At 40.6% G+C, this 27,494-nt stretch overlaps 1 protein-coding gene across 1 annotated transcript in view; it reads right to left on the minus strand.

The window, feature by feature from the left end:
• The window catches only part of FAM81B (family with sequence similarity 81 member B), a 68,577-nt gene that overhangs the window by 3,550 nt on the left and 37,533 nt on the right, over positions 1–27,494 (minus strand). The window contains exons 5-8 of the mRNA XM_056112410.1: positions 25,893–26,011; positions 14,898–15,027; positions 12,710–12,816; positions 758–893 (exon numbers count right to left, since the gene is read on the minus strand). Coding sequence (XP_055968385.1) covers positions 758–893; positions 12,710–12,816; positions 14,898–15,027; positions 25,893–26,011 — 492 coding nt within the window. The remainder of the gene's footprint in view (positions 1–757; positions 894–12,709; positions 12,817–14,897; positions 15,028–25,892; positions 26,012–27,494) is intronic.

The following is a 27,494-nucleotide window of genomic DNA, read 5'->3' on the forward strand; positions in this document are numbered from 1 at the left end:
GACTCCAGAGCACGTAGACTCCTCTACAAGGCCTCACTTGGAAAAAGAGTTTTGAAACCGAGCATCTATTAGCATCTCCAGGTCTAAACAGCATGTCTAAGGCAAAATTTGTCAAGCTTTGTTGTTGGGGACCTCACCCAGGATGCTTGGCTAGGGTCATAAACTCTTGGGGTGGGGGGTAAGGGGGAGAGTGGAGGGTGTTGTGTGTGTGGGGGGGGCAGCCCTGCTTACGCCTCAGCTCTGAGATGGGATCAGTAATCTATATTTAAAAAGCAATTGTAGGCTAACATCCCACTGGCTATATCCTCACAGACGTTTCCTCTTAGTTTAAGAATTTTGTCGGGGAGACCACTCACCCCAGCAGTGCTCATGGCTTACTCCAGGCTCCACACCCAGTGATCACTCCTGGTGGTACCAGGGATCAAACCTGGGTCAATCACCTGCAAGACAAGTACCCTGCCCTCTGCGCTCTCTCTCCAGTCCCATGGAAGAACTATTTTGAACTAGTTACTAGTGCTTTATGGTTTAAGCTGGCATAGGCAGAGCCTGTACAACATACAAAATGTGGGTTCTGAGTTGCAGGACCACAGACGAAACACAAATGTGTAGATTTCTAGGATGCTGCTAAAAAAAGTAAGTTAGTGACACAGGGTAGATGGCTCTGAGCACGAAGTGTCCCTATGGACAGCTTGGCTCGTGTCTAGCATCCACATGGCGACTCAGCAGCGGTTCAGCCCTGGAGTGGCAGAATCCTTACCAGTTGCTCATGAAGGAGCTGCATGCACTGATTGATACTGTCGAGGTGGTCTTTGCCATACTTCATGAACTGATTCTCTGCCCATTTTTCTTGGTTCTCAAGTTCTTCATAAACGTTATTTGAAAGTGCATTAAATCTAAGGGGAGAAAAGGTTGGTCCTGTTTTAACACACACCGCATGTTATGTTTAAGTAAATTTAGACAGGAAGCCAAAATGTAGTATTGAGAAAGGCTTTCGTCTATTCAGATGGTGAGATTCTATGTGTCTAGAAAGAAGTCCTGGGGTGGGGTGGGGTGGGGTGGGGCTGAGGGAGCCCTTCTGTGGCCCCAAGCTAAGTCAGAGTCCAGCCGGGTGCTGACCCTTCCTCCCACTCACCCAGAGGGTGGCCACTGCTGAAGCACCTGTTTCTGGGCTTCTTTCCTTTCTGAACAGATAAACTGCTGGGAAAGCACAGATAAACTACTTGGAGGATGTCCTTGGATGGGACCATCCCACTGCGGTTGAGGTCAGTGGGCTTCCTATGGGAACAGTCAAAGAGATATTGTTTGAGGTCTTCTTCTATGGTCTGTGGCAAATAGTTAAGGCCCCCACTGGGCAAGAAAGCAGCCTCAGGGGACAGAAATAAGCATGATGATAGATAATGAAGCAAGCATGGTGGTGGGCTAATTAAATAATGTGTATCCCCAGATGAAAGTTTCTTATACCATCCATGTAAATATATATATATATATAATTATAAATGATTAGATTGTAAAAATCATTATTCACTGTGGGAAGATTTACTAAGGGTGATGGTGTGCGTGAGGCCGGCCAGAGATGTCCTGGGTGGCGCCATGCAGGAGGCAGCAGTCCAGGAGAAGGGAGTGGGGAACGGATGAGGAGGAGTTGCTCAAGGATTTGGGGAGACAGCCTAGAGGAGACACTCCTCAGTCTTGTTTTCTTCTCAGGTAGAAATCTTGGTGTAAGTCCCATGACCAAAAGTGGGTCTCTGTGTGTGGATTTCGAAGGGTTAGGGTATGTTTAAAGAGGTGCTGAATTTCTGGAGGTAGAGTGATATGCATGATACCCTTTCAGTAATAGTAATGCAAAAAAGAATGATGAGAGAGAACGAAGGAAAGAAGAAGAGAGAGAGAGAGGAGAGAGAGGGAGAGAGAAAGAGGCAAGAGAGGGAGGGGGGCAGAGAGAGAGAGAGAGAGAGAGAGAGAGAGAGAGAGAGAGAGAGGAAAAGTCCCTGCCATAGAGGCAGGATGCAGGGCAGGGCAGGGACTGGGGTAGACTAGTGGGATATTAGTGGTTGAAAATGTACACTGGTGAAGAGATGGGTGTTGGAACATTGACTGAAACCAAATCATGAACAACGTTTTAACTGTATATCTCATAGTTAATTAAATTAAAAATATATTCAAAAAGGTTTTGAGCTGCTTATAAATAATACAGCATAAATAGTATGGCAGCAGTGTAAAAAAGTGCTCTGTAAGATTACTAGATAACAAAATGGTGTGTGTGTGTGTGTGTGTGTGTGTGTGTGTATGTGTGAGAAAGAGAGAGAGAGAGAAAGAGGAGAGGATGAAACTCAGGCATAGTGAGACATTCACTGTACCACTGAACAATATTCAACAGTGAATAATTTTTGTGGGTCTTGTTGCAGGGTGGGGCCACACCTGGCGGTGCTCAGGGCTTATTCCTGGCAGGACTCAGCGGACCATAAGGGGTACATGCAAAGCAAATGCCCTACCTACAGTACTATTGTTCTGACCCCCCACCCCCGCCCCGACAGAGAATGGTTTTTTAAAAAGTGGCAATGGGAGTCATTACAGAGATCAAAAGAATTAGAATCAATTATCAATTTGAAAGGTGCCTCTACTGGAGTGGCAGAGGGAGTTCACATCTTCAGAGGAAATACGGGACTAGAAGGGGTGGGGTAAAGCAGGGAACGTGAGTGGTTTCTGTTTCTGTTATCTGCTTGTGACTTGCTCGTTGCAAAATTCCTTTTTAGAGTAGCAAAATATATTGGCAGGAACAATGCATATTGTCCTTTCAGTTGTTTTTGTTTTGGGCCACACCTGGCATTGCTCAGGGGTTACTCCTGGCTCTGTACTCAGATTACTCCTGGTGGTGCTCCAGGGACCATATGGGATGCTAGAAATTGAACCCAGGTTGGCTGTGTGCCAGACAAGTGCCCTGCCCACTGCTCTAGCCCCATACTGTCCTTTAATAAAGGCATATTATTCTTTATTTTGTGGATGACTTGAAGTAATATTTGTTGTAATATTTTTATGAAGTATTGCATGCAGGTAATTTAGTTTGGATATATGGAACTGGAAATTGGTTTAGACACCATGAACATAAACTACAAGTATTTACTTCTCTGGCTATTCTGAAAAAGTGAACTAATAATGGGAAAAGATAAGTTATAGGAGGTCATTTTCATTTTTCATTCAGCCTTGGGTCATTTAACAATGTGTGGAGATGTTTTGATTCTCACAAATAGAAGATGTTTCTAATCTATAGTAGGCAGAAACCAGATTCTACAGATGCTCAGGATTCTACAATGCATAGGACACTCCCTCCGCAAGGAGTTGCCCAGTAAAAATGCTTGTTATAAAATAGGAGACTAACACCCAAGAATGGCCGAGATTAGTAACAGAAATTTTACTCCATGGCTTGGAGGCCAATCACACATGCTAGGGGGAAAGGGAGCTCAGATAGAGAAGGGAACACCAAATAAAGGTGTTGGGAGGATCCTCCCAGGATGGGAGAAGCATGCTGAAAGTACACTATAGACCAAACATGATTGCCACTCAATTCCTCTTTTGCACACCACAACACCCAATAGAAGAGAGAGAACAAAAGGGAATGCCCTGCCACGGAGGCAGGGTGGGATGGGGGGATGGGGGGTGGGAGGGATACTGGGATCCGTGGTGGTGGGAAATGGGCACTGGTGGAGGGATGGGTATTTGATCATTGTATAATTGAAACACAAACACAAAAATGTGTAAGTCTACAACTGTACCTCATGGTGTCTCACTAATTAAAAATTAAAAAAAACAGAATAAAAATAAATGCTTGTTATACCTTGGTTGAGAAAACCAGTTATGTATTTAAAAAAAAAATTTTTAATGGAATCCCCATGATATACTCAGTTACAAAGTTGTTCATGATCGGGTTTCAATCATACAATGTTCCAATACCTATCCCTCCACCAGTGTATATTTCCCACAACCAATATCCCCAGTTTCCCTACTGTCCCTTCCCCCCAATCCCCCCCCCCCCCCCCCCACACACACACTGCCTCTATAGCAGGCATTTTTGGAAGTTAGATTTAGGTAATGATTTCAAAGAATGGGAAAAGTAAGTTAATTTTACAAAGCTGAAGTTACAATAGCTAAACCCTGATTTTTGTCTCTCTTTAGTCAGTTTTTGACAGAGTGGATGAAATTTTCTCACATAGAAAGCATAGAGTCTAGAGATACAGCAGGTAGGGGGTTTGCCTTGCATGCGGCAGATCTGGGTTTATCACTGGCACCCTATATGGCCTCTGAGCACTGCCAGGAGTGATACCCAAGTATAGAGCCAGTAGTAAGGCCTGAACACTGCTGTATGTGGCATAAGAACCAAAACCAAAAAAAGAAAAAGAAAAGAAAAGAAAACATGGGTTGATTCAGGTGAATATAGCAATATTAAAGATCATAAAGTCAGTTATTCTCATCTATCTTAATCCAATCTAGATACCAAACATTGCTCCTTATTAATGGTGCTAGGTCTCAGATAAATAGGTCCCAATGGATAGGTGGGGAAACTCGGTTCAGCCAATTCTTTCCTCTGAATCACACTTCCTGTGACTCTATAATGACTCTTATCTTTCTCAGATTTATATTCAAGTACCACCTAAACAAAGAAGCTTGTTTTTACTGAACGTATTGGAAAACCGAAGCACCCTAAACTCCATGAAAACAAAGGTTTAAAAGTGATAATTTAAAACTTTGAGCAGAGACTTCATAGATAATAGGAAATATTGGCTGTTTTTGTTTGTTTGTGGGATCACTCCTGGCCATGCTCAGGGCTTCATGCTCTGTTTACAACTGTGAACAATGCCTAGAATAGAGAATGTGCTCAGTAAGTAGCTGTTGAATAAATCATTCTTTCTTATTCAATCCATTCTAAAGGACTGTTCATAAATAACAGATCATAGATAAGTCAAGTTACTTAGAGACCTAACATTCAGGCTTTATCTTCCCTGCATTGTCTCTAGTGGAAGTATTAATAGTTATGGTTAAGGGGGAGAACCACCCCACATAATCAAGAGAAAACTTTATAATTGATAATCAGACTTTAGTACTTTTTTTTTACAGTGTAAATAAATGAGAGTACGCACTCATCACTGATGTAATATTAAAGTCCCTCTGAAACTAAAGAAACCATTAAATGTGCTCAAGTAATATCTCTGGAAGGGCATGTTAGTAATTGAAATTCTGAAATTAAAATAAAGTTGTAAAAATTAAATTCCTACTTAATGGTTCCTTTACTACAGAGCTTTCCCAGTAAGCAGAGATTCACTCTTCTGGTTGCAATTGGAAGTTAGACTCTGTTGGTGGTTTCTTTAAATATTAAAGTCTTTTCAAAATATACTTTGTGAAAGATAAATAGAATAAGGTAAAAATTCTTTTGCATCCTAGCATATGGTGTACCCTTGAAAATACCCTGCATGCACTAAAGAAAAATGCGAATTTAGCTGTATTGGAGGACAAAATATTTTATAAATGTTTATTAAATCATCAGGCCTACTTTTAAATATGAGTAAAGTAAAATAAAGGTTTCAGAAAAAATATTTGTTTTCTTAAAAAAATTTCCCTAATGTAATGGATGTGAATGAAATTGTTGTTAATTATACAACTTGCAGCTAAAATATCAATAGGTCGACTATATCTACATGCTTTTCTTTTACTTTCTCTTTGAGGAAAATACATTTGCAATGTATGTCTCAGTCAAAGTGATGTAGCAGGCAGTCAGATAGGGAAGGCCCCCATCCCCAGGCGATGGCAGTAAATTTCCTGGGAAGTAAAAGCTCTGAAGTTATAAAGGCCAACCTGGCAGAAAACAGGAACTAAGGCCTGATAAGACCTTCATCTGGTGCCAGCAATGGACCCTTAGGAAGCTGGACTCTGCTCTGACAGAAGCTCCAACAGGAACTAAAGGCCAGAAGAGAAATTTCAAAGAAGACCATCACCACTCCCAGCTCTACTCCTTAGGCAACCTCCTTAGCAATGGACTTTAACCTGGGTAGAAGCCACACAGGGGGGTAAGTTAGAAGAACCCTATAAAGGCCAACTTGAACTAAGAAAGGGTATGCATTGCTGCTTGCACCCATGTGGCTGAGCACATGTGGCGCCCAAGCACGTGTGTCGCCTGAATCTCGCCTCTTGAGATGTGTTCTTTCATGCTTTCATGTCTAATGCTGGGATGTTTGTAAGGGCTCTCTCCGCCCTTGGAGAAGCTCAGGTTCTCTCTTGAGCGTGTTACTCTCCACTCTCTCCCACTTTCTTTTCCTCATCTCCTTTAAAAACCTCCAAATAAAATTTGTTTTCTTCACTGTTGTCTACTCCTAAAATTCTTTTCTTCGAGGCGAGACAAGAACCCAGTAATGTTGGGTCCCGGGTGGCAGAGGCGGATGGGGAGAAAATGACCGTCTTTCTCCTCCCCACTTCACGTAAGTCACCAACAGGGTCCACTGACATCAAAATAATTAATATCCCTAGCATGAAGAAATGACAAATATATTTTTTTAAAAAGAAGAAAAGCACAACATAAAGTTTGTCAAGTGTTAAAATTGGGCAATTCATAGAAAAGGAGAGTCAACCAATGAAGGATGCAAATGAAAATAGAAGATTGTTGCTCCTTGACTGGCATTCTCCAGGTGGTAAGGGGCTGTGTGTGTGTGTGTGTGTGTGTGTGTGTGTCTGTGTTTGTGTACCCCTCTCAAGCCCTGGGTCTTTCATGTGTAAATTTCCAGCCATTCCCAGTCCTTAAAACTGAGGACTGATTCACATTCAGACAGTATCCAGATCAGATTTGACTACTTAGATTGTGTGCCTCAGGCCAATTTTCTCGCAGGATTAAAGAGGAAGAAGTACACAGCGGTGTCTCAGATCTCAAAAACTCCTCCCCCCCCCTTTTTTTTGTGACCACACTAGGCAGTGCTCAAGGTTTACTCCCAATTCTGTGCTCAGGGATCACTCCTGGCGGGAGTTGGGGATCACATAGGGTGCTGGGTATTGAGCCCAGGTAGCACTCTGCCTGCTGTACTACGTGTTTGGTCCAATTTTCCACTATTTTAAAAAATTTATTACTATATGTTTCATCGCCTCATCATGTCAAGGAGGTGGCAACAGTGCCAACTGGTGAAGAACAAACCAACGGGTGCTGCCCAGAGATGCAGGCAGGTGCAGGGCTAGACTCCTTGCTGTGGACTGTGTCGATCTGGCCAGTACTTTCTGTACATGAGCAGCATATCCATGAACAAGGTGTGTGGCAGTGTTCGTCAGTGTGCAGATCGTTCCAACATGCCACCCACATGGCAGAGCCTGCTAAACTACCTGTGGCATATTTGATATGCCAAAACAATAACAAAAATGGGCCTCATTGCCCTGACCCTGGAAGAACCCCCAATATGGCGGCGTTGAGGAAAATGAGCGAGGAGAAGCTGCTAAAATCTCAGGGCTGAACGAGGCTGCCAAAACAAAGAAGGACTAAGATGACTGTCTGCACTTTTAATGCACTATGCTGGCATCAGAAGCATCCATCGAGAACCTGATGGTGCAAATGCAGAAGATCAAGTACAATGTCATTGGATTGACCGAGACGAGAAGGCATCGATCACATCATGTCGTTTTCAACACTGGAGAAGAACTTTCTCTGAGCATGTGACAGTAAGGGCGTTGGTGGTTCCAGTGTCCTCATCAACACGAATTTGGCAATGAGTATTGGTTTGTTTGAATGCCTAACAACCCGAATTGGACACTTACATTTGAATAGATGTGCCTCACTGCTGGCAGTTACTATCTTCGTCGTCTACCCACCAACATCTAACTATGACAAAGAAGAAATTGAGAAGTTCTACATGGAGCTGGAGAAGTTCTATAAAGAAGACCACACCTTTTACAAGGTCATTGTCAGTGATTTTAACGTGAAAATAGGACCGAGAAGGTCGCCTGAAGAACTCCACATTGGGACCCATGGCCCAGAATGGAACAAACAGGATGAAAGACTGTCTGAGTTCATCATGTTGACCAAGACCATCCATGGTAACTCGCAGTTCCAGAAAGCCGAATCTAAACGTTGGACATGGGAGTCTCCTAGTAGACAGTTCCACAATGAAATTGACCACATCATATTCAATCGATGGTTTTGCTGGACCGATGTTGCTATTGTCCCAAAATTCCAAATGGGATCAGACCACCATCTCCTTTGTGCAAAATTTTACTTCACAGAGCAGGGAGAAAGGGCTGCAAAGTTTAAGAGAGAACTCCCAAAATGACCACCAACTGGTCACCAACTTTAGCACTATTGTGGCAACATGGGAAGATGCCGTTGTTTACAACATTGATGAAGAGTATGATTGACTGGTTCAGCACCTCCATGACTGAGCCAAGAACACAGAGAGAGAAAACCACAAAAAGATGCCTGTCTTTGGAAACTCTTGAGCTCAGTCGCCAAAGTGGTTTGGCACCAGCCTCAGGCAATCACAAGCTGATGTCCAAGCTCGAGAAGCTGTGCAGAGAAGCAATAAAGGAAGACCTTGAAGAGAGAAGAGCAGCAGTGTTGGCTGATGTGGCAGAAGCCGGGAAAGTATTTGCAACGCCCACCTGTTCTTCATCAACTACAAGACCAAGATCCAGATGACTGCCCACCCCCCCGCCAATGTCCTGATGGATCTATCCCATTTTCCATAAGGGCAATGGAGAAGATTATCCATGATTTCTACTCAGATCTCTTCGATAACCACGTCCACCTGCCCACATACCAAATTCCGCAGGATGGATATGTCGTTCCCAGCGTTCTCCCTTCCAAAATTCAACATACTATTTTGTCAGTAAAGAAGCATACAACATGTGGTTCAGACAAGGTTCGACCAGAACACCTGAAGAATCTGCCGCCAGTACTCGTCAATATAGTCTTGGCTCTTCACACTCTACCTGTATGAATGTAAGGTTCTATCCCAATGGAAAATCAGCAGGACCATCCTGTTGTACAAGAAGAGAGGCATCCACAACATCGGCAACTATTGCCCGATCTGCCTGTTGTATGTCATCTACAAGTTATTCACTCGAGTCATCCTGAATAGAATAGGCAGAACACTAGACAAAGGACAACCATTTGAGCAAGCCGGGTTCTGAAAAGGGTTCAGCACGATAGACCTTATCCATCTGGTAACCAAGCTCATTGAGGTTTCGCGAGAGTTCAAGATGCTGCTCTGTCTAACGTTCGTTGATTTAAAGAAGGCCTTTGATTCTGTTGAGACTGAAGCCATCATCAAAGCCCTAGCCACACAGGGGTTCAAACTCAGTACATCAGGATCCTCTGTGAGCTGTATTATGGATTCACCACCAGGATCTCACCATTCTACAAGGACGTGATCATCAACATCAAGAGAGGGGTTTGACAGGGCGATACTATTCCACTGAAACTCTTCAGTGCACCCTCGAGAATGTCATGCAACGACTGGAATGGGAAGGAATGACAGTGAAGATAGATGGTCGGCAACTACAGCACCTCTGCTTCGCTGATGACATCATTCTAATAACACCAAATATCAGCCAAATGGCACGAATGCTGGCCAACTTTGACTGTGAGTGTGGAAAGGTCAGACTGCAGCTGAATCTCACAAAGACAATGTTCATGAGAAATGGACTAGTTCCTGATGTTCCATTTACCTCAACAGAACAAACATCTCTGAATCCAGCAGTTATGTGTACCTAGGTCGAGAACTCCACATGGTGAACGACCTGACCCCTGAACTTCCCAGGAGGAAGAGAGACATGTGGAATGCCTTCAAGAGTGTCAAAGAAGTGGTTAAGAGGATGAAGAACCTTCGGCTCTGGGCACATCTTTTAGACTCCACCATTCTTCCTGCACTAACATATGCCTCAGAGACCTGGACCCTACGAAAACAGGATGAGAATGCTATTCGGGTCACCCAAAGAGGAATCAAAAGAGCTATGGGCCGGAGTGGTTGCAGAGTGGGTAGGGTGTTTGCCTTGCACGCGACCCACATGGCTGACCCGAGTTTGATTCCTCCGCCCCTCTTGGAGAGCCTGCCAAGCTACTGAGCGTATCTCACCTGCATGGCAAAGCTTGGCATGCTACCCGTGACGTATTGGATATGCAAAACACAGTAACAACAGGTCTCATGATGGAGACGTTTCTGGGTCCGCTTGAGCAAATCAATGAACAACGGGAGCACAGTGTAGTGCTACAGTGCATGCTTGGAATATCACATTTCACTCAAGTGAGAGAAGGAATCCGGAGTTTTCATCTCCGTCAACGATCAAGAATCAGGGATGCTATTTTGTTTGCCAAGGTGTTGAAAATCAAATGGGACGGACATGTAATGCGATTTAGAGACGACCACAGGACTAAAGTTGTTACTGAGTGGATTCCACGGGATGTCAAAAGAAGTCCTGGGTTTCGATTATACAATGATCAAATACCCATCCCTCCACCAGTGCCCATTTCCCACCACCATGGATCCCAGTATCCCTCCCACCCCCATCTCCCCCTCTTGGTGTCTCACTAATAAAAATAAATAAATAAATAAAAGATAAATAAAAAAAAGAAGTCCTGGCTGCCCACCTAAGAAATGGTCAGACTTTTTTTTGTCAAAACCTTGAACGAATGGTTTGAGGCTCTTTGTGTTCCTGGAGTGAGCATACGCCATTGGGTTACACTAGCATGCAACAGGAACGGGTAGAGATGTTACTGGTGCCCGCTAGAGCAAATTGATGAGCAACGGGATGACGAATGATACAAATGGTACAAGTGATAAGTTAATTGCTTGAGGATAATTTTCTACATCACATTGTATGTCCCAACTCCCTCCCTCCAAACAAGATGATTTTTGTGTGTGTGTGATGCTGGGTATTAAATCTAAGGTCTTATATATGTGAGGTTAGTGTTCTACTACTGAGCTATCGCTCCAGACTCTGGAATCAATTCTAAAACTATACTTTTGGAGACAGTTTACTTCTCTGTTTCTTCTTTGAAATTCTTTGTCTCAACTCTTAGGAGCTAAAAGGATCTAATTGAAAAATTAAAGGAACCAAATAAAACATCACATAGATACTGAGAATTTTCAGTGTGCTAGAACTTTAAGATCCAAATATGCTTTTTTCTTTTAAAGAAAGAGCAATCAGAAAGTGAGTATTTTCTTTTTTACTCAAGACATCTACTCCTCTGAGCTTTAGTGATCACTAGGCTATGTCATCAATTTCTAGGTTATACATATCACTGTTTCACTGTATCACTGTCATCCCATTGTTCATCGATTTACTCGAGTGGGCATCAGTAACATCTCCGTTGTGAGACTTGTTGTTACTGTGTTTGGCATATAGAATATGCCATGGGGGAGCTTGCCCCAGGTTATACATAATTCCTACTTTGACATCTCTGAAATTGTGAGGTGTCTTAAAATGACAATGGGCTTTGGTTTAATTGTTAGCTTTGTGTCATAGAGGTACAAAAATACAGTGAAACGTCTTGTAGTCCATGATACTTACATTTAATAGAATATAGTAGAGAGAGGGGGAAATAGAGAAAGAAGAGTATTGTCAGAATACTGGATTTACCTAAAGGCATTAAAACCTGTCAAATAATAGCATGGAAAGATAGTATGGTAATAGTAAGTTGCTTGCAAGTTGACCTGGTTGGGTCCCCTGACAACCAAAACTTTATTCTCCACTTCCCCACACCCCCAAGAAAACCCTTGTTAAATAACATCTGTCCCAGACATTACTGAGCAGGAAGGTAAAAAGGACAAAGTATAATATTCTAATCTAATCTAATAATAATATAATATCCCGATTACTAAAATTCTCTTTTATGCGCACAATATCCTGCAGGGAATCAGTCATTTATATAAGGAGAATTTGAGTACAAAGGACAACAGCAGGATGAAGGTTTGTGGCATCTTGTGTATTGTTTATTTTATTGAAAATTTAGTGTATGATAGAATAAAGAGAGGAACAATATGAGATATAAAGATAAGTTTTTTAAAAAAAAGATTTAATATAAAGCATCAAGATCATCTTAGAAGAAATCTGAACAAAATTTTTTAAAGCTGTTTAAAAAATTATTTGACAATCTTGTGGAACTGGCGTATATTCAGTTGTGATTTACATTGAGGCATGTAAATATGCTTTCCCTTCTTTCCTTCTACGAAAGAAGGTCAAATGACTGTTATGCTGAGATTGACAAAATTAATATTTCATCTTATATTATGAATGGGCTGGAGTGATAGCACAGCTGGTAGGGCGTGTGTTTTGTATGTGGCTGGCCAGGCTGACTCGAGTTCTATTCCTCCACCCCTTTGGAGAGCCCAGCAAGCTACTGAGAGTATCTCGCCCGCATGGCAAAGCCTGGCAAGCTACCCGTGATGCATTCGATATGCCAAACACAGTAACAATGGAGTGTCACAATGGAGACATTACTGGGCCTGCTCGAGCAAATCGATGAACAACGGGAGGACAGTGACAGTGATATTGTGAATATTGTATAAGATACTTCAGAGTGGAATATTCTCTCCATCTTTTATTTATTTTTTTTGCTTTATTTTTTGACAAGGTTCAAATTCCTGAGGCAGATTCCTTATTTAATGCCAATGTTTTCAGTAGGTAAAAACAAATAAATGACAGCTGTTGGAATGCATTTAACAGAATTAAAACACTTCTATTCACTTACTTCAATTCCAAAAGATTCATTTCATGCCGATAATCCCCCTGGACGATCTTGAGATTTGATGTTTGCTCAGAATGTGAAGACTCTATCTTTCCTAAGAGATGCAGAACCTGTTGAAAGCACAAAAAATTTGTTATTTTTGTGTGTTTATATGAATAAGATGTTTAGTACTTACATGAATTATACCTTCATTTCTAAAGAGCCTAAAACATATTTGAGTTTGGGATGATTTTTAATTTTTTTTATTATTATTATTTTTATTTTTTTGCTTTTTGTGTCACACCCACTGATGCTCAGGGGTTACTCCTGGTTCTGCACTCAGGAATGACTCCTGGCAGTGCTGGAGGGACCATATGGGATGCTGGGGATCTAACCCAGGTTGGTCGCGTGCAAGGCAAACACCCTACCTGCTGTACTATCGCTCCGGCCCCATGATTTTTTTTTAAAAAGGAAACAATTCTACAGTTATAGAATTCTCTGGATGGACAGGACAAGGAAGTATTTAATTTTGCTGTCTATAATACTTTTTTTTTTATAATCCTGTCACTGTCCTGTCACTGTCCTCCTGTTGTTCATCGATTTGCTCGAGCAGGCCCAGTAACGTCTCCATTGGAGATTTTGTTGTTACTGTGTTTGGCATATGAAATACGTCACGGGGAGCTTGCCAGGCTCTGCCGTGCAGGCGAGATACTCTCGGTAGCTTGCCGGGCTCTCCGAGAGGGGCGGAGGAATCGAACTCAGGTCGGCCATGTTGGCTGCGTGCAAGGCAAACGCCCTACCACTGTGCTATCGCTCTAGCCCTACAAAGCTATACCGTTGATATTTATTAACAATTTCTCTATTCTTTATTTTCTACCTCTGCAGTTACAATGTAAGTCACTGTGTCCTCTGACACCATGATATCACAGGTATACACTAGGTGGCCAATCATGAATGCTCACCAAATACTTACTAAATAAAAAGCTTAATTGTACAATTAAGGTCTGAGAGAAATAAACATGAATTGCCTAAGGTTAGGCCTCAAGTACTTCTAGGCAGGATTAGGATATAAGCAGAAAGATCCCAAATGAAATGACTTAGGACATAAAAAGAGAAGAAAATAAAAATAAGTTCTAATTGTGGAAATAAAGAAGAGTGTGTCTGCCCCATTCCCAGAAGCACTAAGGAAAATAACAGAGAACTCAGCACATAATTTTGCCTACACTAATCACTATCAAGGGAATAAAACTACATGATAGGTTTTGGCCAAAGGAATTCAATTTTTGAACTATATGGGCTGGAGCGATAGCAGAGCGGCAGGGCGTTTGCCTTGCGTGTGGCCGGCCCGCCTGAGCCAGGTTCGATTTCTCCGCCCCTCTCAGAGGGCCTGGCAAGCTACCAAGAGTATCTCGCCCTCAAAGCAAAGCCTGACAAGCTACCCATGACTTATTGGATATGCCAAACACAGTAACAACAAGTCTCACAATGGACACGTTACTGGGCCCGCTCGAGCAAATCGATAAGCAGTGGGAGGACAGTGCAGTGGTACAGTGCTATGGACATATGGAGGACAGTGGGCACTTAACATCAGAACTCTCTTAGGAAAGAGAGACAAAACTGAAAGGGTTAGAATAGGACACTGCTAATGTGCAGCTCACAGCAATGAGGACTAATTACAGGGAATATGTTGAAACTAGGCTACTTATTGGATGTTCCCTTTAAGGCAGACTTGTTAACAGTAAAATAGTAGGCAAATTATATGCCTGGCAACGGAAAAGAAAGCAAGGAAAAGAAAGATTTTTAGAAAAACCATTATTCAAGGCAAAATATGTGAAATAGGTCAAACTAGTCCACTTTTATAGGTGAAGAGTAAAGTCTTTAGCACAAAATAATTTTGATGGATAGGGAAGATGGTTGGGCCTAAGAACTGAACAGTCAGGCCTGAGCATCACAGGTAGTGACCCTCCGGTCACACTCCCTCCGCACCCCAGCTCCACTGGTGTGCCCTATAAAAGGAAGTTTTGTTTTGTTTTTGGGCCACACCCAGCTGTGCTCAGGGGTTACTCTGGGTCTGCACCACTCGTGAGTCACTCTTGGAGGTTCTCAGAGAATATGGAATGACGGGGATCAAACCCAGGTCAGCCATATGTAATGTATTTGTACACGTGTGTGTATCTATATATGCATATATATGTGTGTGTGTGTTTGTTACCTTTACATCCAAGTTCTTAGAAACCGTTTCTATGGCAGCCAAGAGTTCTTGAATTGCTTTTTCAACTTGCTGGTGCTCCTGCCTGATAAGGTGAATGTCCCCAGAAAGCTTCATAATGCTGGAATCACATCTAATAGCAAGATGAAAATTGGTTGTGGGATCAATAGGTTAATAATATTTTAATATTATCAATGATCTGTGTGTAAATTCAATGTAAAAAAGTTATATAATACTATGATAATGAATTAGTAGATGAAGAAACATATACACAAACCTGTTTTTCCATTTTGTTCCTTGCCTCTTGAGGAAGATGGGTATCAGGTTGAGTAGTGAAACATTAACTTAAATCAACATTCTGAATTGGAATAGTTTAATAGATGAGGTATGTTTGAGATTTTCATTTAATGAATTACTTCAATCCTGGGGCTTTTGACAGATTTGATGGTTTGATGTTTGCAATACTCTGTGCTGCCTATTGGTAGGTAAAATTGGAAAGTTTCTTCTTCTATTATCATATTCTAGGGCTGGAGCGATTGCACAGCAGGTAGGGCATTTGCCTTGCATGCAGCTGACCTGGATTCGATTCCTCCACCCCTCTCAGAGAGCCCGGAAAACTACTGAGAGTATCTTGTCCCACACGGCAAAACCTGGAAAACTACCTGTGATGTATTCAATATGTCAAAAACAATAACAAGTCTCACAATTTGTTGTGATACATTACTAGTGCCCGCTTGAGCAAATCAATGAGCAATGGGAGGTCAGTGCTATTATCACACTCTGAGTACACTTTTCTCCTTTTGGCCTTTTTTCCCCCCGCTCCCAGATCATTATTCTTCTGGTTAGAAAAAGTGGCTCAATAAAGTCCTCCAACCCATCTTTAAAGAATGATTTGCCACTTTTAGCTCCCATCAAAATGCCTACTTCTTAAGTGGTCTCAGTGATATTAGGACAAAGCATTGACACTGACATATGAGTGAAGCTGTGGCCTATACAGTTGCATTTGACATTTTAAGGAAGGAATCATAGTAAAATGAAGAACAAGTTGAAAATAAACTATTCTCAACAAATCATGAGCCCTCTCTCCCTACCTTACCTTTATTGGGACAGCTGGAATCTCTTAGGTTACATAATGTGTTAATGATTCGTTTCAATATCTTTATATAAGCATGGAGAGTACTTTTATTTATTTTGGCGGGAGGGAGTTTAGGTCATGTCCACTGAATGCCACTTGGTGTGGACCCCGCCCAAATGAATTTTAAAAGTTTTTAAAGAACGTAAATTAAAAATAACAATGATGATCTTTGTTACCAAAGTTGAGCCACAGGAGGATTAAGATGATAATTCTGCCTGAGCAATCTCTTGAAGAGAGTCAGGTACCTGCATGGTGATGGGAGACTGCTGGAAGAAAACAACAAGAAACTATTTGATTGAAAATTGGAGGCCAGGAAGATGGCTGGCTGGGTGAATGCACATGTTTTGCTTATATGATGCCCTGGGCTCAGTCCCAGGTACAATGTATTGGGTACAACATAATCCCCCAAGCACTGAAGTAATTCCTGGGAATGTGTCAGATTAGACACTGCCACCCCCATCCCAGCAGTTCTGGGTGTGGCTTTCAAACAAAAGCGTCAAAAAAATTAGAGCTTTGCAAAAGCCTTATTCATACATTTGTACGTTGCCTTCAGAACAGCCTTGTTATTGGTTTTAGGATATTCCGATGTGAATCCACATCAGAACTCCGAAGGTATTGCCTCTACTGTCCCCACTCACCCTGTTCCCACTCTGGGCGTTGTTGTCTTTGCATGGTGAAGAACTTGATCTCTGGGGTTAGGTTAGACTTGAGAATTCTGGGCTGCTAGGGGCCATTCTTAGTTCTGTGTTCAGGGACCACCCTTGCTGTGCTTGGGGACCATATGCAGTTCTGTGGATTCAAACTAGGCTTCTTTTTACTTTCCTCCCCTCCTTGCTTTTAGTGAATCACCATGAGATACACAAAGTTGTTCATGGTTGAGTTTCCGTCATATAATGTTCCAGGACCTCCAGGACCAGCCACCACCATGCTGAGACCACTCTCCGCACACATGAAGGTACTGGCAGAGGGACAAATCCACGCGGGTTCTGGGGCCGAGATCTCCCAGCCTACTCGGATTGGAGTCGAGCATCCTCCACCCAGATCCTCCAAATTCCAGTAGGCGGGGGTCACACCCACCACCTGGCCCCCTGGCGCCGTGTAATCCCATCAGCGGCCAAGACTCAGAGACTATAAAATCCATCTTCCGGAACCGCGCGGCCGCATTCGCGGCCACACGACATCTTATCAGAACATCTTTTTATGACATCTTATTATCTCATTCCTACTTTGGAAAAACTTGCAGGCTACCGAATGTAGCCTGCCCACAGGGCAGAGTCTGGCAAACTCCCCGTGGCGTACCAAATATGCCAAATACCAGTAACAATGATGGGTCTCATTCTCCTAAAGAGCCTTGAATATAATCTCAGGGTTAGGACGAAAGAGACGTTACTGGGGCCTGCTCGAGGAAATCGACGAATAACAGGATGATGAAATGAAATGAAAATGTTCCAATACCTGTCCTTTCACCAGTGTACATTTCCCACCACCAATGTCCCCATTTTCCCTCCTGCCACCAACTCACAGCCCACAGCCTGCCTGCAAATGTTGTGCTCAGTCTGTTGAGTTACTTCTCTGCATATTGTTTTACAGAAAAAAGAGAGCTGTTGGGGCTGGAATAATAATACAGCAGGCTGGGTCTTGTACATGGTCAACCCATGTTCAATTCTGCATCCCATATGTTATCCCAACTTCACCAAGAGTGATCCTTGAGAACAGAGTCAGAAGTAAGCCTGGAGCACTGTCAGATGTGATTTCAAAAACAGAAAAAACAAAACAAAACAAAACAAAAAAAGAAAACAAGAGCTGTTGGTTGTAATCATACTTTGTAGAAACCATTTCAGTTATGGTGTCATTTAATGGCCATATGACACACATACACACACACACAAAGGAGAGGAGAATTTAGTTTTATATACTTTCTATTTCAAAAGCTTTTATTAATTTCTTTGTATTTTAAAATGTTACATTTTCTGACATCTACACAATGTTCTTTAACTAGATCTCCCACTGTTATTTAATCTTTCATTCATTCTATATTTAAAGTCTTTATTCACTGATGTCTTTGAAACTATTTTATTTTTTTCTGAGATGCTAATTTTGATTAATTTCTTGTTTGGTCAGATTCTGTCATCCAGATTTCAAAAGATGGGCCGAAGAGCATATGAGTAATTTTTTGGAGTGCTTGAGAATGCCTATTTTTTTTTCCCATTTGAAGGACAGTGAGATTAATATAGCATGATTGTGCCACTTTTTCTTTTTCTGGAATGGAGAACCATGAAACCATTCCTTTCTGGCAATGGTTGAGGGACATCTCAGATGACTATGTTTTTCCTTCTTTTAAATGATTTGTCTTCTCTGCCTTGAGACTGAGTGATTATTCTTTTCACCTGATGATTCTTCGCTGGTTAGCAGTTTCAGCCAGGTTCTCATTTCTGGACTCAGTTTTTTTTCATTTGGTCCATAAATTCAAAGGTTTGTTTCTAGAAAGCCTTATTCTCTTATATTCATGTCAGAATTTTAGAACTGGAAACGTAATAAAAAATTTTGTTCTATTTTTTTCTTCCGGAGCTACAGGAGGTTTGAGGTGAATGGTGAATGTATTTCGCTTGTCTGCTACTTATATATCATTTCTCAGCTGGTGTTTTTACATTGCAAATAAGTTTCCATTTGTGTGGGCTGCTCATGCTTTTGGGGGGAAGGGGGCGGCTGTTTATAGAACCCAGGCCCCCAGTGCATAGCATGAGCTCAGCCCATTATGCTATATTTTGAGTCTCAGTTCTTGCTTATTTATTTACAAAAGAACTCATTATTTTTAATTTATATTTAACCTGTTCTGGGGGCTTCTACAGAGGTCAAACCTATTTTAGTTACACCTCCTAAAATTTTAAAATTTTCCCCTCTCCTTTTCCCTTGAGCAGATCCAATTTGCCTATATAACCCCTATTATTATTTGATGAGTCTGTTTGACGTTTTTTTGTTTTTACTGGACAGCCTGGAGGCTGCATCACTGACAATATTCACCAGGCAATGCTAGAACCTGGGACCACTAAGCCTATTCCTGAAGTGTGGGCAGATGAAGAGGGGGTGTGATTCTGGGGGTCAAACTCAGGGCCCTGTGCATGCAAATCACTTTCTCCTTGTCGCCTGGACAATCTTCTTTTAGCTCTTATTTTATTTCATTTTTAAAATTTAATTAATTTATTTATTTTTGCTTTTTGGGTCACACCCAGTGATGCTTAGGGGTTATTCCTGTCTCTGCTCTCAGGAACTATTCCTGGCAGTGCTATGGGACTCTGGGAATCTAACCTAGGTCAGCCTTGTGCAAGACAAACATCCTACATGCTGTACTATTGTTCCAGCCCCTTTGCTCTTATTTTAATCAATGTAAAATGGGCATGGAGTTTTAAAGTCAATAGTAATGAATGAAAAGGCTAAGAGAAAGCTATTGTGCTTCCTTATTCTGCCTCTCTTTCCTCTCAGTTCCCTCCTGTATGTTGCACAAAGTGCTTATCTTTTACCATAATTCCCCACTAAGACTCCTGAGCAACAAACTTCCAAGCCTTTGAGAATTCTGTTGTACAAAGTGAGGCCATTCTCAGCTCCTCCCAGAGCATTAAAGCTGGGTTTTTATTAAATTTGTAAAGTCATTTCCCATATGTTCATTTGTTTTCTAGGTTCCAAGTGTTCTGTGTTCATAAACGCTGCCTTTGTAGGTTTACAAAGGACTTAACCCCAGTCAAGGACTTAACCCTAGTCAACCACCCTGTCTATTTTATTATTGTTGTGGCTGTTGTAGGTTTATATTTCAGAGACAAATTCTTTGTAGATTTAGTGGGTGTGGAACTTTTCCCCTTAATAATTAAGCCCAAGGCCAAGATAGTCTCCTCGAGTAAAATAAATTTAGTTTATAATGGGAGCAGCAAACTTGTACCCAGGCAACAGGAGAATAAGACAGGGCCACAACTTTGATACTATACTTTAAAGGTGCTTGTATGTCACGGAGGGTTTTGCCAACTTTGTCTTCAATGTACCTTATGGATTCCGGTCTGATGTTGAGGTCTTTAATCCATTTTGTTCTTACTTTTGTACATGGTGCTAGGCAGAGATCCGAGCCCAGTTTTTTTGCATGTAGCTGTTCAGTTTTGCCAACACAATTTGTTAAAGAGGCTTTCCTTTCTCTACTTCACATTTCTTGCTCGCTTATCAAAGATTAGATGATCATATGTTTGGGGGGGAGATGCCAGTATATTCAACCCTGTTCCATTGGTCTGCAGCTCTGCCTTTGTTCCAGTACCATGCTGTTTCAATTATTACTGCTTTGTAGTAGAGTTTGAAGTTAGGGAGGTTGATTCCTCCCATTTTCTTTTTCCCAAGAATTGCTCTAGCTATTTGTGGGGGCTTATTGTTCCATATGAATTTCAGGAGTGTTTGCTCCATTTCTTTGAAGAATGTCATGGGTATTGTTATAGGGATCACATTGAATTTGTACAATGCTTTGGGAAGTATTGCCATTTTGACAATGTTATTTCTCCTGATTCGTGAGCAGGGGATATCTTTCCATTTTCTCGTGTCCTCTTTTATTTCCTGAAGTGGCGTTTTGTAGTTTTCTTTGTACAGGTCCTTTACTTCCTTAGTTAAGCTGATTCCTAGGTACTTGATTTTCTGGGGCACAATTGTGAATGGGATTTTTTTCATGTCACTTTCTTCTCTCTATTCTATTCTATTCTATTCTATTCTATTCTATTCTATTCTATTCTATTCTATTCTATTCTATATACTGGAGATCCAGCTTATAGCCACACACTTGCAAGGCAAATGTTTTACCACAAACTTAACTAGAATCTTTAACTAGAATCTTCCACTCTTAACTTTTCAAAAGTTGACTATATGTCCATATTATATGTGGATATACCCTGGGCCCCAAACTGTAGCACTGTAGCACTGTCCTCCCGTTGTTGGTTGATTTGCTCGAGCAGGCACCAGTAACGGCTCTATTGTGAGACTTGTTGTTACTGTTTTTGGCATGTCAAATATACCACGGGGAGCTTGCCAGGCTCTGCTGTGTAGGTGGGATACTCTCGGTAGCTTGCTGGGCTGACGGAGGAATTGAACCCGGGTTGGCCACGTGCAAGGCAAATGCCCTACCCACTGTGCCATCTCTCCAGTCCTGGACCCCAAACAATCAAATAAAACTATGCCTCCCTCTACAGAGTGAACTCATAAAGCCATGCCTACAAGGATCATTATATACTCCATTTTCCTTTTTGCATTTGGAACAGATCTATGAGATCAAGGATGAATAAGATGTCCAAAGCATGCCAAATTACTCTGATGACCTCATATTAATGGAAGTGCTTGAATATTTGAGACTGATGTATGACACAGTGAAAAGTTTGCTAGGAATCGTGTCTCAGCTTGTCATTTGCCTACTAAAGGAACAAAAAAAGGACAAGGGAGAAAGGATGAATTTAAGTCTATGGCTTTTAGTCTAAGATTAGCAAATAGATTAAAGACATTTTTTAAGTGGGAGATACTTCAATTCAATATTCAGTTGTTGTCCAGAGTGATTATTTCCAACTATCATTGTCATAGTGGTCCCTTCTCAATCCTAACTTGTCCTCTGTCCTACCACAAATGTGACAAGCTCCCAAATGTGGACTAGTTCTCCTGGCCCCTGTCTTTTATGTTCTTTGATATTAAGACTCCCTCACTCTGGAAATTATAAGAACACCAGAAAAAGCTGAGTCACACTTATGCTTTAAAATTCACCCCTATACAAAATCCTGCAATTTTGGGAAGGCACCATCAAATCCCAGCTCCTCCTTGAGTGGTAAGTGGTGAACTTCACATCTGCTACCCAAGAGGCTGACTCCAGAATCACCAATTCTCTAGGTCTGAGAACTGATGAGGATCATTTAAAACAATTTTTGGATAAACAAAAGACTGGGCTTTAAATGGTCACATGTTTAAAAAATGGGCCATACCTGCATAGAACTTCATCCAGTGCTATTGTATCAGTGACCAACAGATGCATGAAATTGTGCTCAATATCACTAATCATCAGGGAATGTGAATTAAAACCACATATCACATGATGACCGCAATACAAAATAATAAAATAACACGACAGTATTTGTGAATATGTGAGAAAAGGCAACTCTTGTATACTATTGGAGGACCATTAATTAGTACAGCTATTATGAAGAACAGCATAGAAATTATTCAAATAATTAAAATTAGGACATATATATACTACATATATCATTGCTAAATGGTAATACTCGAACAAAATCTTCTAGGTAAATACGCAAAGGAAATAAAATTAGTAGTTTATATATAAAAATACATATATATTTCATGTTCAGGTGCAGTAATATTCACAACAACCAAATAATGGAAACTATCAAAGTGTCTCGAAGTGGATGAATATATAAAGAAATTGTGAGATGTATTATATAGATAAATATGTGAAAACATGATTAAACCTGGAGAACTTTTTGGTACAAGAAAGTACATACAGAAAAAAGGCACTAGGAAATCACATGGGGAATCTAGAAATACCATCGAAGTAGAGAGTAGAATAGTGGGGAGGGGAGGGAAGAGAGGAGAAGTGGGGAGATATTGGAAAAAGGGTATGAATTCGTAGTCATGTAAGATGATTAGTCTAGATTTCTAATTACAAAATTATTATAGTTAATGTACTGAGTTACTAGAACTGTGCTAAATGTGTGGATTGTAAGTATTCTCATAACAAAATATAATGATCCCATGTGAGTAAAAGATATGCTAGTTAACTTAATAATTAACACTTTTTAATTAATGGTACTCATTTAAAAATGCATAGAGATATCAAATAATCATTTTTATAGTTTAAATATATACAACGTGCAAGTGTTTTAACTTTAGAAAAAAAACCAAGAAATTTAAGTAGAGTAAAAGAAGAGTTACACATCTTTTTGACGTTATTCCCTTCACTTTGTAGTTTCATTTTATTTTGTTATACATATATACTATAATACAGAAGTTACGAGAAAAATGTTTTTCTGTAATAAATATATTTAAGTGGTTTGAGTGGTTATATGTAATATATATTATATATAATTCTATAATATAATATATTATAACATATTATAACACAGAAGTTACTAGAAAAATATTTTTTCTGTAATAAAAATATTTAAGTGGTTTGAGAAAAAATGAACGAGAAAATCAATACACCACCAAATTGAATCAAATTCCAAATTTCATTTAAAACAGATATTTGGGAGTCCAGGATATAGCTCATTTGAAAAGCACTAGCCTTGAATGTGTACATGCCTAGAATTTGTTCTTGGTGCCACCAGAAATGAAGCAAAATAATCTACCTTCATCCCAGATAGTAAATGTTTTTATTCCTTACAAAGTCATAGCACATATTAACAAGTCTAAGTAGGGTAATGGATTTACTGGAATTTCCTATATTATCGTTTATTTATAACTCAAATATAAGTATACTTTTGTAGGTAGCAAATAGATAAATTTATGTGTTATAAGTATAAATACGCAGCTGTAGTATAAGTGCACATATATGCATGTATATATGGAAGTGTACATAAGCATATAGGTACAAATCCTATAGGTTCTGTTTTCCTAATGTCTGTGTCACCTATAACTGCATTAGACATTCATGGTTAGTGCTTTTGGTCATGACACTTTTCAATTTGATTGTTGTAATAGGCTTCCTTTCATCCCCATGCTTTTTTCTGTGACCCTCCAATTCTGCTACGTGAAAGTCACTAAACATGACATGTCAGCCCTTACTTAACATCTCATATCAATTTATAACCAACATAAAGTTCAAACTCTACTTTGGCCCAAAGAAATCCTCATAATCCAATTCTGGGCCACTTCTCTAGTCTCATTTCCTAATTTCCATCTTTCCTTAATGCATCCCCTAAAACTCAAAACTAAATATTCTTCACACAGGTAGATTCCGGACCATGTCAGCAACTCACCCCTCAGCTCTTTTGCATATATTATTCTCATGAGGAATCCCTCCCCCACTCTTGCCTATCTGCCTGCTATGAGTCTTTCAACTCTCAAATTCTGATTTTTGCAGAAATATTGTTTTATGCCAGTCTTCTAGGAGGTTCTCTTAGCACCTCAGACTTCCATTGTACACTTGATTATTACTAAGTTTCTATGGTAGATTGAACAGCTGTATTTCTGAACCCCTGAATCTTCACACACTTCCTGGCATACAATAAATGCTTAATTGAAAGGACAGATACTCTAGGGCAGGTTGATTTTAGGCTTTGATCACCTGATTTTTGAAACATTGAATCACCATGTGATACACAGTTACAAAGCTGTTCATGATAGAGTCTCAATCATACAATGTTCCGACACCCAACCCTCTACCAGTGTACATTTTCTACCACTGGATGTCCCCAGTTTCCCTTCTGCCACCCCAGCCCAACCCAGCCTGCTTCTATGACAGGCTCTCTCTCTCTCTCTCTCTCACTCACTCTCTCTCCCCCCTTCTTGTGCATTGTGGTTTGCAGTACAGATACTGAGGGGTTATCATGTTTGTTCCTTTACCTACTTTCAGCATGCAGTTCTTCTTTTTTTAAAATTTTTATTAGTGAAACACCATGAGATACGGTGAGCACGGTCCTCCCGTTGTTCATCGATTTGCTTGAGCGGGCCCAGTAACGTCTCCATCATGAGACTTGTTGTTACTGTTTGGCATATCGGAATATGTCACAGGTAGTTTGCCAGGCTCTGCCAGGCGAGCGAGATACTCTCGGTAGCTTGCCGGGCTCTCCGAGAAGGGCGGAGGAATCGAACTTGGGTTGGCCATGTTGGCCGCTTGTAAGGCAAATGCCCTACTGCTGTGCTATCGCTCCAGCCAAACATGAGATACAGTTGTACAAATTTTTGTGCTTGGGTTTCAGTTATACAATGATCAAGTACCCATCCCTCCACCAGTGCCCATCTTCCACCACCACGGGCCCCCGTAACCCTCCCACCACTCAGCCCCCCCTGCCTCTGTGGCAGGGCATTCCCTTTTGTTCTCTCTCTCCTTTTGGGTGTTGTGGTTTGCAAAAGAGGCATTGAGTGGTAATCATGTTTGTTCTATAGTGTACTTTCAGCACAGCATGCAGTTCTTATCCAGAGCAATCATTTCTGACTCTGATTGTCACAGTGATCCCTTTTCTATTCCCCAGCACTTGAGGCAAGCTTCCAACCATGGACAAATCTCCCTGGCTCGTATTCTACAGTCATTGGGTATTATTTTCATACTATTTTTTTTATATTCCACAAATGAGTCCAGTAATTCTATTACTGATCACCTAATTCCTAATTGGTCATTGAGACTTCAGAGAGGATTTGCAAGGCAGAGGTGGGAATATTCCGGCAGAGAGAATAAAGAGATAGCCAAATGGAAAGGCTAAGCTATCATTCTAAATTGTATTTTGCTAATATATGTATGACTTTTAAAATGTCAAAAATATCATACAAAATATGATGTTCGAAAGTTTATCTAACAGTAAAGTCTTTTACAACCTGTTATGTAACTTGTATATAGTTCAAATGTTTTGTTCGTTAGAATTTGACTCCTATAAGGATTTTATATATGGCTCAGTGTGTGTCTTTGGATATATGTTGACATTTAGATTGAGCGCCTTAAAGATAAGACTCCTGTCACTTTCTCATAGAATTAAACTTATTCTGCATAGCATGAGGCTTTCAAATTCTATTATATACTTTCTTAAGAACTTCATAAATTTAGCTTAACATAAATGAAGTGTCTGGTTTTACACAATATGAAATTTAGTCGGGAATTCAGGCTACATATTAGTTAACTTGCTTCTTCTTACCTTGCTACTCTTCCTCGAAGATCTCCAACTCCTTGAAGATGTTTGTTGTTCAGCTCTTGAACTGCATAATTAGTTCCTGTTGTCACCTGGTCTCGAATTCTTATCTGGTTTTCTAAAATCTGCAATTTTTAGTCAAAATTCTCATCAGCGTTTTCCCACATGATAGAAAAGCATCATCCAAACAAAACTTATAAAACAGAATACATTTCTAGTTAGTCTAATAGTTCTGTCAGTGAGAAGCACCCTTAGTTTAGTTTATCCTGGGGAGAGGCAGTAATAATCTAATTTCAATTGATCATTGCTCAGTTGGCACAGTTGCTCAACAATGCATCCAAAGAAGCCGGAACACCGACTTTGTGAGAAATCTGTCTAGTTTTAAGTATTTACTTCGTATTCAAATGTTTTACAAATATTATATGGACCAACAAAATTTATAGTTTGCTGATATGGCTAGGTTACTATTTAGTGATTTTTGATATAAAATTTTTCCAAAACATTTACTATAGAATTAATGAGAAATTTAGAATTTTTTTTATATGTTTGGAGGCTGGAGCAGTAGTATAGCAGTAGGGCATTCTCCTTGCATGCAGCTGATGAGTTGGGATTCTCTGCACCCTATATGGCTCCGCAAGTATACCTATACCACGAGTAATCCCTGAGCACAGAGCAAGGAGTAATCACTGAGTACAAATGGGTGTGCTCCCCTTCCAACCATTAAAGAAATAAAAAACCAAGATTTTTTTTTCCAATTTAAATACTGGTTTACAATCTTGTTAATAATAGAATTTTAGTGTTATAATCTTCAACTCTAAATTCACCATCAATGTCAGCATCCCACCCCCAATGCCCTATTGTTCTAGATTTTTATGGAACATTAGAAATTTAGGACTTAAGCATGTTCAGGTTCGATCTTGATGTCTAATGATACTAATAATGTGCTTTAAAATAGAACTGACTCTCCTATGTCACCAGATTGATGGGGCCAAAATAGTAGTCTTAAACTATTTGCATGCATATAAAGTACTAATTTTGAAATTGAAAAAAAGTATGCTTGTAACACTGTCCTCCCATCATTCGTCAATTTGCTCGAGCAGGTCCAGTAACATCTCTGTTGTGAGATTTGTTGTTACTGTGTTTGGCATATCCAATAAGTCACGGGTAGCTTGCCAGGCTTTGCCGTGCAGGTGAGAAACTCTCGGTAGCTTGCCAGGCTCTCCGAGAGGGGCAGAGGAATTGAACCTGTGTCGACCAGGTAAGCAGCATGCAAGGCAAATGCCCTACCACTGTGCTATCGCTCCAGCCCTTATGCTGTATATAAAACATTATATATTGACAATAAAAAATTTCAATGTTAAGGATATATATATGTAAATATAATTGTCATATTGGACTGGAGTGATAGCATAGAGGTAGGGCACTTACCTTGCATATGACCAACCTGGGTTTGATCCCCACATCCCATATGGACTCCTGAGCACTAGGAGTGATCCCTAAATGCAGAGCCTGGAGTCAGTCATGAGTATATCTGGGTATGCTCCCTCAATGATCGTTGTAATACTAAAAAACTGAAAACATAAGACTCTGAAAAACACATATTTGTTA

The sequence above is a fragment of the Sorex fumeus genome, unplaced genomic scaffold (genome assembly GCF_029834395.1).
Source record: "Sorex fumeus unplaced genomic scaffold, SorFum_2.1 ptg000018l, whole genome shotgun sequence".
NCBI classification, from domain to species: domain Eukaryota; kingdom Metazoa; phylum Chordata; class Mammalia; order Eulipotyphla; family Soricidae; genus Sorex; species Sorex fumeus.